The 13,023-nt window shown below is 33.7% G+C and overlaps 2 protein-coding genes across 3 annotated transcripts in view; one reads left to right on the top strand and one right to left on the bottom strand.

Moving 5' to 3' along the window:
- pigk (phosphatidylinositol glycan anchor biosynthesis, class K) overlaps positions 1-2,950 on the bottom strand; it is a 76,722-nt gene extending 73,772 nt beyond the window's left edge. Inside the window, exons 1-2 of one of the 2 annotated variants that reach the window (XM_073915539.1) lie at positions 2,808-2,950; positions 648-701 (exon numbers count right to left, since the gene is read on the bottom strand). In XM_073915539.1, the coding sequence (XP_073771640.1) occupies positions 648-701; positions 2,808-2,891 (138 nt within the window). In that variant the 5' untranslated portion in view covers positions 2,892-2,950. 2 annotated transcript variants of the gene reach the window in all.
- Positions 2,951-5,154: 2,204 nt separating this feature from the next.
- Positions 5,155-13,023, top strand: part of ak5 (adenylate kinase 5) — a 213,479-nt gene continuing 205,610 nt past the window's right edge. Inside the window, exons 1-3 of the mRNA NM_001100084.1 lie at positions 5,155-5,214; positions 7,088-7,274; positions 7,641-7,808. Coding sequence (NP_001093554.1) covers positions 5,155-5,214; positions 7,088-7,274; positions 7,641-7,808 — 415 coding nt within the window. The remainder of the gene's footprint in view (positions 5,215-7,087; positions 7,275-7,640; positions 7,809-13,023) is intronic.

The raw sequence follows: 13,023 nt of genomic DNA, 5'->3' as shown, positions 1-13,023 counted from the left end.
TAGTTACATTTAATTTTAAGGTTCACTTCTCGCTAATAGCAAACCATTAACTATGACTTTTGCTTCCTTAAACTCCAATTTTCTTATTTTTAATAATAATAATAATTAATTGTAGTGGTGGGCCGTTATCGGGCGACAGGAAAAAAAAAACTGCGGTTAATCTATTCTCAAAGTTGTATTGAAAGTGGGGTCTGTTCTCTAGATTAATTCCTAGATTACAGTGAGATTAATCCAGATTTACAAAACATAATCTATTCCCACCTATAATTAACAGATATTAAGGTACTTTACGTATTGTGTTAGAGATGTAAAAAAAAGTTACCACTTGGTATTTACACGTTCAGCTTGGAATTGATATGGCTGCTATATGTTGTTTTTATTTTGACCATCGGTTACATCTACCACAGAACTTCATACTAATAACTCCTTTTATGTGATTGTGCTCTCACATTAATTTGCATTGTGTTGAATAAGTCAGGCCCATATAATGTCTAATTCATAGCCAGTAAATCACCACCAAGGGTAAAAAAAAATCACAAGGCCATTATTGTTCTACAGTATACAATGTCAAACAATTAAAGGCTATTTGCATAAAAAAATCGACTCTCATAACAATGCATAAAAAATTATCCAAACATCAAACTTACCAGTACTGCCCAGTTGTTAGTGTGTCCACTGCTAAAAAACTGTCCAGCTTTGGTCTAGACAAAAAGAACAGTTCAGGGTTCAACGCTAAGGATTTTTTCTACTGGCCCAATCGGACCAGTGGTTCAGATTTTTACTTGCCCTGCCAATATTTTCACTGGCCCCACCAAAAAAAAATTAATAGCTATTTCTTAGCCACAAATAAAAAAAAACGTGTCAAAATGTTTGTAAATATAGAATTTTAATATTTAAAAATTTTAATAAATGTGTAATGAGCAAAATTCTAAGTGTTTTGAAACAAAAGATGGCTAAAGACCTGCCAAACTGACGGCAAACTGTACAAAAGATCACTTATTTTTTTTGTCATGGTGTACCCTGGTATATGTCTGCTTCCAAGACGTTAGAAACAAATGTTTTCCTTTAGCATCATCATTTGATGTTACCGCCATGTTGCTGTCTCTTCACTGTACTAATAACGTGCTCACAACATCCAATAAGATAAGAAAAACCGAGAAGGTAGCATTTGAAAGCTTGAAAAACAAACTGTTTCTCAATTCTAAAACTGTATTTGCACGCAAATAACAACTAGTCACATGCAAAATGAAACTTTAGTAAAAAGGCAGCAGTGGCCCGATTGGGCCAGTCTACTGTCCCGAGCGTCTCACCTGTAGCCCCGGGCCATCGGGCAGTCCTTATTGTTGAGCCCTGCAGTTACACAGTTAATAGTGTACAACTGAACCACTTAGCAATAAGTACATGTAGATCAGGGGTGTCCAGGGGTGGGCCCGGTTTTTCAAAAGTAATCCACCAGGATTTGATCAAAGGGATTTGATTAAAGGGATTTGATCAAATCTTAAAAATGTTTTTTTTTTTTTTTTAATAAGAAAAAACTAATTACATAATTGGATTAGATCACGTAATCTAATCTTGGTTTTGGTCCAGATCAAACCTTTAGTTTGGGTTTTTCAGACCTATTTTGTAGGATTTGGATCACTTTAAAAAATTACAATTATAACAAGTCAAATATAGATGTATTGAATAAAAAAAGACTTAATGTCAAAAACTTCACAATAATTTCAGTCTTCCTCGTCTGATGTTGAGAGACCAGCTTGTCTGAGCGTAGCCTTTAGAAGGCGGATCTCAAGTCTGGCCTTGGTTTGCTGCAGTTTGGTCAGAGTCAGTTGTTCCTCTGCCAGATGGAGCTGTGCTTTTGCCCTTTCCGTCTCTTTTTGCAATTGTTGAAAGTGATTTACACACTGAGTGCTGAGCTGAATACGTTAAAGCCTACATAATCACCGTAGCATGACGGATGAACAAAAACAGCTTGAACCTTCTAAATAAATAGGATGTCTTGTAAGATACTGCATGATCCAAATATAGTACTATTTGATACATTTTTAAAGTTTTCATTAATTTTGGCCGTGAAATCCCCTGATGTAGATAGATAGATAGATAGATAGATAGATAGATAGATAGATAGATAGATAGATAGATAGATAGATAGATAGATGATAGGTAGGTAGGTAGGTAGGTAGGTAGATAGATAGATAGATAGATAGATAGATAGATAGATAGATAGATAGATAGATAGATAGATAGATAGATAGATAGACAGACAGACAGACCTCTCTGTGTGTGTACTAAACGTATTGTTTTCAGACATATCATTCTGTGTTATTTGCAATTCACAATTATCCGAAAATGTTATAAAATATTTGGTTAATATTAAAAGTAATTCGTTTTTATACTGTACACTATAACAAAGCAAGCTTTTGAAAATATACACTTTGAATATTTAAAATGCACAACGTTATTGAGACAAAATAGCGAAAATATTGCATGTGTTATGTAACAAAAAGTGCTTGGTTACCATCTAAACAATTTTTGTAAATAATTGATGTCTATTATGCCAAGACATGGTGTTAATAACAATCTAGACGACATAATAGCAATGTATTGTAAACTAGCTACGATCTAACTATCTAAGGTCAGTGTATATTTGAATTAAATCCGAATCAACAATCAAAATAAAATAATATATTATTATAAAAGAAACATTTATGCAGAGGTTGAATATTAGTGTCGATAGCTTCACTGCTCGCGCTCACGCACTCAGTGTGTTTATATCAGCTCTTCTAACAGCTGTGAATAAAGACACTCACCTCAACATAATTGCTGTATGCGCATGGTATGGAAACAAACAGAAGAAGGCATGAATACACTGTAAATAAATTGGAATAATCCATTATCGTTCGTCACCGGTACAAGTGACAGTGTAGATTTGCAATGACAACCAGGAAGCGCTAAACTTCCGGTTTGAGTAAAAGTCCTAACTTCAATGTAAAAGGTTTGTCTCTATTCAAATATTTTAAAAAGTCAGTAATGAACAAAATAATTAAATTAATGTAAAATTAATGTTTATTGCATATATATATATATATATATATATATATATATATATATATATATATATATATAAACTCCAGAAATCATTTTGTAGTGTTTATTTACTGATTATTATTATTATTATTATTATTATTATTATTATTATTATTATTATTATTATTATTATTATTATTATTATTATTATTATGGGCGATGCAGTGGCGCAGTAGGTAGTGCTGTCGTCTGACAGCAAAAAGGTCGCTGGTTCGAGCCTCAGCTGGGTCAGTTGGCATTTCTGTGTGGAGTTTGCATGTTCTCCCTCCATTCGCGTGGGTTTCCTACGGGTGCTCCTGTTTTCCCCACAGTCCAAAGACATGTGGTACAGGTGAATTGGGTAGGCTAGAATTTTCCGTAGTGTATGAGTATAAATGATTGTGTATGGTTGTTTCCCAGAGATGGGTTGGGACTGGTAGGGCATCCGCTGCGTAAAAACCTGCTGGATAAGTTGGCGGTTCATTCATCATAATTATTATTATTATTATTAGTATTATCATTCTTATTGTTATTGTTGTTGTTTTTGTTGTTGTTGTTGTTGTTGTGGTTATTATTATTATTATTATTATACCACAACAACACAACAATTTCATCTTATATAATTCATAGTAATATAATAACAACACAACAATTAATTATGATAATAATAATAATAAGAATATTTATTTTTATTATTTAATATTATTATCATCATTTGTAAACACCTAGCTTTAAGTGATTTCATCACAACTCTCAATAAAGTATGCATATGAGTTTAGATTATTTTATATGTTAAATCAAATGTTTATTATATAATGCTTGTATATATATATATATATATATATATATATATATATATATATATATATATATATATATATATATATATATATATATATATATATATATATATATATATATATTAAATATTACAAATATACAAACGTTTAAAAATAATAAATAATATTCCATTGGTATAATAGGGTAAACTTTGTATATAAATATATATGTATTATGCAATGAAATGTTAAAGTTTTTAGAGTTGTTTTCTAACTGCATGGTAATTATTATTATTATTATTATTATTATTATTATTATTATTATTATTATTATTATTATTATTATCAGCATCAACATTTTATTACAACAACTCTCAATAAAGTGTTTTTTTTTAACGATCAGTGTTTTTCATTTATTTGGTGACGTCACAAATAACAGTAAACTTACAGGAGGATATTTGTGTATTACAAACAAAGCATCGTCTGTACATACAAAATAAACCTAGAACAAAATAAAAACCCTTTAAAATGAACATGGGCCAAACAAAACATAACAAGAACAGCCAAACTGGAAAGCGTGAAACGTGACAAACACTGAACAGCAGGAGACGGAGAGTTTGATCCCTGATTTGGTGATGAAAAAAAATAAATTAATTAAATAATTAAAAAATAAAAAATAAAATAAAAAAATATTTTTATTAAACTAAAAAAAATAATTAAATAAAAAATAAAACAAAAATGTAAATACAAAAAACAAAATAAATAATAAATATAAATTAAAACAAAATACATAAATTCAAATATAATAAAAATAATAAAGTTAAAATAAAACAAACAAAAATAAAATAAAATTATTTAATCAAAACTAATTGAAATAAAAAGTCAAATAAAAAATAAAACAAACAAAAAACTAAATATTTTTAATAAAATAAAATATAAATAAATTAAATAAAAAAATTATAATAAAATAAAAATATAACAAGCAAATCTCAAATAAGTGTTCTAGTTTCCTCCTCTGAAAGGCGCGCATCAGCAGGACTCGCATCCAACACAGTCGCATCAAACACACAGTCGCTCCCTACATCAGCGCGCAGGTGTATCGCCTTGAGTTGGCGGTTTTAAACACTGAAGTGAGATACTGAGCAGGAGGGAGAGGTCGGCACTGCCAGCTAACATGCACAACGATATACTGAAAGTGTAGCTGTATTTATCCATTCACTTTAGTAGGGCTTGGAGGAGTCGCGACAACGTGAAACCTGCAACAGAGCGTTCAGTTTCTACACTCAGTGACGAGACTTTTCCCGAGGAAGACATGAACACCAACGATGCAAAGGAATATCTCTCCAGAAGGGAGATACCTCAACTCTTTGAGGTGAGCTCTTGTCTGTGAACTTTTGCTTTTGGTTAAAAAAAACGAAACACCTCAGACATAGCCGTTAGTAATGAGCAAAGATAATATTTGCATAATATTATGACATAGACAAATATTTATTTGCTGATATAGCCTATTGCAGCCGGATTTCTGAATCAGAAATCTTGCATTGTTGAATCGAAACGCCTTTTTAAGTTGTGGTTATTAAAATGTTTAAGGCTGCTCGTTGTTACGTTGCGTTTTATCAAACATAATTCGCTTAGTATGTGCGTTTTACTCTCATAAAATCGTGCCTGGAATTATGAAACTCGTCGTCCTTCGTTGTTTACACGGTAGGCGTGCTGTCACGCTGATCAAAGTCAGGTCTTGTAAGAAATAACAGGTTATAGCTGCTTATGTAATAGCTGGTTTCTGTGAATTTGACAGTGACCTGTTATTATTTTGCTATTGTTTAATGAACAATAGCCTTATACACTAACTCCAGAGTGAAAACAGTTTGTTCTATCCTGTTTGCGATTTTTTTTTCCCGATTTCTAGAGTGTAGTAAAACTTTATTTCTGACCATCCTGTATGATTTCGGGGATTTGCATTATAGGATATTTATTTGAAAATATAAAGTATATTATTATTTAATACTTAGGTTTTAAATATATGCAGGCTATTTGTAATATGTATATTCAGCTGTGACATTTTATTGAAATATTTCATTATTGACGGAAATGTGCGCACATCTAGAAAATCTCAAAGCCAGGTACTCGATCAAAAACAAACATTTGTAGCAGAAGATCCAAAGAAAATCGGCACACTGCCACTTTAGCTTTTAAAAAGTCTTTAATGTCACAAACAAAATGTGACATTAAAGACTTTTTGAGAGCTAAAGTGGCAGTGTGCCGATTTTCTTTGGATCTTTTGCAACAAATATCTCATTATTGACACAATGGGAAGCACGAACGCCTCACAGCAAGAAGGTCGCTGGTTCGAGTCTCGGCTGGGTCAGTTGGCATTTTTGTGTGGAGTTTGCATGTTCTCCCTGTGTTCGTGCGGTGCTCCGGTTTCCCCTACAGTCCAAAGACTTCAAGAGTGAATGCAAGAGTGTATAGGTGTTTCCCATTGTCGGGTTGCGGCTGGAAGCGCATCCGCTGTGTAAAACAAATACTGGATGAGTTGATGGTTTATTCCGCTGTGGCAACCCCAGATTAATAAAGTGACTAAGCTGAAAAGAAAATGAATGAATGAATAATTCTTTATTTTCGTACTGGTTAATTGTAAATATTCTTAAAAAATAAATCATTTTTATTTTTTAAATGTTCTGTGAGTGCCAAAATAGTCATAAACTGTCATGCATTATAATTATTCTTTAAAACTTAGATTTTTATTTTGTCTTAAACTGCGTCACTCTTCAAAATGCTTCCCTTTCACAGCTGAATTATTATGTATGGTATTTCTACTTTATAATTAGCCCTATACTTATTATATCTTGCAATTTTTAATTATAAATGCAGTATAATTACAAATATTTGTGCCAATTTGTACAAAAAAAATAAGTGTGTTTTGCTGATCAAGGCTGCATTATTTATTTTGTCTTAAATTCAACAAAAAGCAAACGTATTTTGAAACAGTATTAGAATTTAAAACAAGAGTTTATAATTTAAATGTAGTGAATATAGTGAAATGTAGTTAATTCTGAAATTTGTTTTGATTTATTATTATTGTAAAAATGGATTTAATCATTTAAAATACACGCACACACTTACACATGTATAGAAAGAATAAGGAGCAGATCAAACATTGAAACAAAGTCAAAGCAAATTACTGTAATGACCAAAACTATGTATGATGGTAAGCATTTCTCTGAACTGACCCTGTTTCACAGAGTCTGCTGACTGGTCTGATGTACTACCGCCCAGATGACCCTTTAGAATATCTAGAGACATGCCTTAAGAAAGTGAGGGATCTTGGTGGGACTGACAAAGTCCGGTGGGACACGTTCGTCGGGCAGGAGAAAAAGTCATTACCGCCTCTCAATGGTGGACAGTCACGCCGATCCTTTTTCCGAAATGGTGAGTAGGAGGTGTTATCATCACCTGAAGCAGCTCCAAGTTGTAGGCGATGCCGAAATTCATGCAAACTAGAACTGGCCACAAACTGTTGTGCAGCTGTAAAGCGCACAGCAGACTCATTATTCAGTATCTGGTGTTGGAGCATTACAAACATCAGCAGGGGTTTTCCCGTCTTTGTACTGGGTAGCGTTGTTCTACCCACCTTAGGGCAAAGCCAAAATGCAAATCAATGCAAAGTCCCTCAACAGTAATAAATAATCTAAATAAAACATATTCCTCCAATAATAACCCAGTATTAGGATTTCCTGTTAAATTTCTGTGGTATTATTTATAGTCAAGACTAATTGTTTGGATTCTTCCATGCAGTTCTCCCTGACAGTCCCAACTTTCCTTATCGGCGGTATGAGCGCCTCCCACCCATCAATCAGTTTTCCATCGAGAGTGACTCAGATTTGTCTGAGACAGCAGAGCTCATAGAGGAATATGAAGTTTTTGACCCATCTCGACCCAGACCCAAAGTCATCCTCATTATAGGTAAGTCCAAAGATTGTGTGTGTGATCAAATACTAGGCATATGGAGATAAACAGGCTGTTTCTTTTTGTGTACATACAATTAAGGCTGCACAATATATCAAGAAAGGATCAAAGTTGCAGTTATTTAATATGCAATATTAATATTGCAGAGAAGTACAATAAATTATTTTTTATTATTTTTTTAACAAAGCATACAGGCTAAAATAACAATATAATCACATATATCAATTTAAATACCCCCACCCCCCTCCCCTGCAGTCTCTTTAAACTGGGGTATTCATTAAATAGAAGTTAACAACAACAAAAAAGAAATAGAAAATAATTATACAAAATAAGGCAATACTTCTGGGTCCTGATGATTGCTTTGTGCAATAAACATAGAGATTTCAACATATGCTCATTCTGAAAATGTACCGCTATATATATTTCTGTAGATCACGAATTAAGAACAAACAAACTTTAAAACGAACGCTACTGAGCGGTATGACGCATTACCAGCTGACTGCTTACCTCCGTATGAACGGCTTTTCTGCTGTTACCAGTTTGTCTAGTAGCTCGCCATGTACGTCATCAGACTTAGAGAGGAGTTGATCATGACAGCGGGGTTCAATTCTAGCAAAGAACGGTTCCAGAAATCGGGTAAGACAAAAACAGAAGCCATGAAATAAAATAAACAAGTAAATAACAGGGTGAGAATGTGGTAAAATATAAAAACGTGGTAAAAATCAGGCGAGGGCTTTTCGTTTTCTGGATTGCTTTTTAAACTCAGTTGGGTTTAGAGAAGTGGGTGAGGGGGTCAATCAGTGCTTTTGAAAACACTATCGGTTGGGTTTAGGGAAGAAGGAGGGTGGGTCAATTGATCGATCAGTCAGTCAGTCAGTCAGTCAGTCAACAGCGGCCTCTGTTGGATTTATGTGAGAAGAGCAGGAGTAAATGGCACTCGCGAGAAAAATTTGAGATCTTAAAAGCGTACACAGCGGCCTCTGGTGGATTTATGTGAGAAGAGCAGGAGTGGATGGCACTCGCGAGAGAAATTTGAGATCTTAAAAGCGTACACAGCGGCCTCTGGTGGATTTGTGAAAACAAAAACTGCAAAAAAATGTAGCACCTGGGATGTATTTGGTGCTCTCAGGAAATGTAAATAGCGGTACGTTTTCAGAATGAGCCTGGGTTGGGAGATTTTAGCAGCAGCTGTAGTCAATGAGTTACTTTTTTTAATGATTTATTATTTCATTTAAAAAACAAGTTTGATAAGACTATTGAAATGTTTTACTCAAAAGCATACATGATACTGGATCATGATCTGGGAAACGTTATCGCAAAAAATATTGATATCGCAATTCTCAACAGCAAAATTGCTTAGTGCATATTTTCTATTATCATGCAGCCCTGCTTACAATACACCTGATTATGGTATCTAAAAAGATTTGAATAATACAATTTTGAGATTATTTTCTTAAAAAGAAAGAAAAATCATTCAGTATTCTTATGTAGCAAGGATGCAATTATAGATCAAAAATGACAGTAAAGGTAACACTTTACAATAAGGTTCATTAGTTAATGCATTTACTAACATGAACTAATCATGAACAACACATGTACAGCATTTATAAATCATAATTGAACATTTACCAATGCATTATTACATCCAAGTCCATGCTTGTTAACATTAGTTAATGCACCATGAGTTAACGAACTAACAATGAACTACTGCTTTTTTATTGACTAACATGAATAAATACTGTAGTAAATGTATTGTTCATTGTTTGTTCATGTTAGTAACTGCATTAATTAACATTAACTAATGAACCTTATTGTAAAGTGTGACCAGTTTAAGATTTATTATCATTTAAAATAAATTTCTGTTTTTAAATGCTGTTCTTTTGAACACACTCACCATGTGGCTAGCAATAGCCAGAGGCTTCTCCATTGTTCTCCTGGTTTTCCCTGTGACTCAGATAATATAATCCCATCTTTAACATTATGCAACATTTTTCTGAAGTACAGTATTTTATGGACAGAACTGCCGGTCTGAGTCTTTCATATATTTATCAGTGTCTTTTAATAATCTTTGCCAATTACACTCTTTCATCTTTACATAAACAGTTGCACCCCGCAAATGCCCCTACACTTACAGTTGAAGTCAGAATTATTAGCCCCCTTTTTAATTTTTTCTTCTTTTTTAAATATTTCCCAAATGATGTTTAAAAGAGCAAGGAAATTTTCACAGTATGTCTGATAATATTTTTTCTTCTGGAAAAAGTCTTTTTTGTTTTATTTCAGCTAGAACAAAAGCAGTTTTTAATTTCTTAAAAAACACTTTTGGGACAAAATTATTAGCCCCTTTAAGCTATTTTTTTTCCTATAGTGTACAGAACAAACCATCATTATACAATAACTGGTCCCACTTTATATTGTGGCCTAAACTAATATGTACTTACATAGGAACTTATAATTTGCTACAATGTACTTATTGAGTAAATACATGTATTTACTGTGTACTTATGCTTGATTAAATACATGTATGTAATTACATCTGTAATTAACTTTTGTAATTATATTTGTAAATACACTGTTGACCATCCCTTACACCTTAACCCACCCTTAAACCTACCCATGCCACCAAACCTGTCCATAACCCAACCTCTATCCCAACTCAAAAGCACCACAAGTGTTCTCAAATACATTATAAACACAGTAAGTACATTGTATTTATTTTTGGATGTAAGTACATAGTAGTTAAGGACACTTAATATAAAGTGGGACCCAATAACTTGCCTAATTACCCTAAACTGCCTAGTTCACCTTATTAACCTAGTTAAGCCTTTAAATGTCACTTTAAGCTGTATAGAAGTGTCCTGAAAAATATCTAGTAAAATATTATTTACTGTCATCATGGCAAAGTAATAAATCAGTTATTAGAAATAGTTTTTTAAAACTATTATGCTTATGTACTGAAACAATCTTCCCTCCATTAAAGAGAAATTGGGGAAAAAAATAAACAGGGGCGCTAATAATTCAGGGGGGCTAATAATTCAGACTTTAACTGTAAGATTACTTAAATATGTTTTAGGACTGTTGGATTAAGCATTGTGTATTTGGTCATGAGCGTAACTCACAGGAGACAGGAGGAACACATCACTCCACACTTTTCAAAATCCTGATTATGTCTCTCCACTTTTTTTAACTAAATGTCAGGTGGCATGGTGGCTCAGTGGTTAGCACTATCACCTTACAGCAAAAAGGTCACTGGTTTAAGTCCCGGCTGGACCTGTTGGCATCAGTGTGGAGTTTGCATGTTCTCCCTTTGTTGACATATTGGCTTTCCCTGTGTGCTCCGGTTTTTCTCACATTCCAGAGACATGCGCTATACAGTAGGTGAATTGAATAAACTTAATTGTCCATAGTGTATGATTGTGTGTATGAGTGCGAGAGTGTATGGGTGTTTCCCAATACTGGGTTGTGGCTGGAAGGACATCCGCTGTGTAAAACATTTGCCAGAATAGTTGGTTCATTCCTTTGTAGCGACCTCTGAAAAGAGATTAAGCTGAAGGAAAATGAATGAATGAATCAACTATACGCCATCATCGTCACATGACTGAGCAGAGCACAGAGAAATTGCTCGCATCCTTTACAACTTTACATGCCTGTTCTAAAAATAACTTGGTGAAGGCTCTAATGAGCAGGTATTGCGGTTGAAATGGTTTCAGATAGAGATGAAATGCCAAGCTGCATCAGATGACTTTAATATTAACATGGAGAAGAAAAAAAAAAGATGTGAGTTGGTTGATTCAGTATATCAGCTCAGGTCAGAATAATCGTATTTTCTGTCAGAATGGTTACAGCTGTTGATGATAGTCTAATGTTTTGATAACTGTACTGCACAGAAAATGTGTAAAAGGAACTCTCAAAATAATTGGTTCAAACTACTTTTTTAAAATCAACATAATTCTTGAGATTGTTTTGATGCAACTTAATTTTTTTTATGTTCAATCGTCATAATATGTGAAAACAATTAAGTGAACTGATATGATTTGTGTTGGAACACCATAAAGGAATCGTATGGAACCCAGATATTTTACAATGAAAGTAAATACTCAATTTTTTTTATTAACTAATGTTGTTGTTTATGCATAAAGAGAAGATCTAAAATAATTAATAATCAACATTTTCATATAATTTACTTACATATTAAATTTGCTGCTGTCTAGTTGACAATGATATTACAAAATAATTCAACACACATAAGCTGTCTCATTTTAGAGGCTATGTCCTCCTAAGGATGCATTTGAAGGGCATTGCATCATCGCGGTGTGACGAAGGTCTCATAAAAAAAAAATAAAAAATTCGAAGGCTTCTTCAAAATGCATCCTTCATTTCCCAGGTAATGAAGTATACAACCAGTAGACCCTCTGCAGCCTCGAACATCCTAAGATTCATTGCGCACAGGATGTTTCTACAAGAAAACTCTGGATTAAACGTATGATTTAGGTTGTATTTTTCCTGGATTTTGAAACACGTGTTAAAAAACAAAAAGAGTCTGACGTCCCATTAAAAAGTAATTTTATATACAGTTTACATTATTATGTGTACATGTATGGATCAAAGGAAATTTACAATCAATGGCCACTTTATTAGGTACACCTGACCAACTGCTTGTTAACGCAAATTTCTAAACAGCCATAACATGGCAACAAGATGATCTGCAGCAGTTCAAACCATTTTTTTTTCACCACAACCATCTCCAGGGATTATAGATAATTATCCGAAAAAGAAAAAAATATCCAGCGAGTGGCAGCTCTGTGGGCGCAAATGCCTTGTTGATGCCTTGAGAATGACCAGGCTGGTTAGACCTGATAAATAGGCAACAGTAACTCAAATAACCACTCGTTACAGTCGAGGTATGCAAAAGAGCATCGCTGAACACACAACATGTCCAACCTAGAGGCAGATGGGCTACAGCAGCAGAAGACCACACCGGGTGGCTCTCCTGTCAAATAAGAACAGGAAACTGAGGCTACAGTTCCTTCAGGCTCACCAAAATTTAACAATAGAATATTGGAGAAACGTTGCTTGGTCTAATGAGTCTTGATTTCTGCGGTGACATTCGGATGGTAGGGTCAGAATTTGGCGTCAACAACATGAAAGCATCCTGCCTTATATCAATGTTTCAGGCTGGTGGTGGTGGTGTAATGGTATGGGGTATATTTTCTTA

Source organism: Danio rerio, chromosome 2 (assembly GCF_049306965.1).
Source record: "Danio rerio strain Tuebingen ecotype United States chromosome 2, GRCz12tu, whole genome shotgun sequence".
In the NCBI taxonomy this organism is placed as follows: Eukaryota; Metazoa; Chordata; class Actinopteri; order Cypriniformes; family Danionidae; genus Danio; species Danio rerio.
The sequence above is the reverse complement of the archived record's forward strand: the minus strand, read 5'-3'. Positions and strand labels throughout refer to the sequence as shown.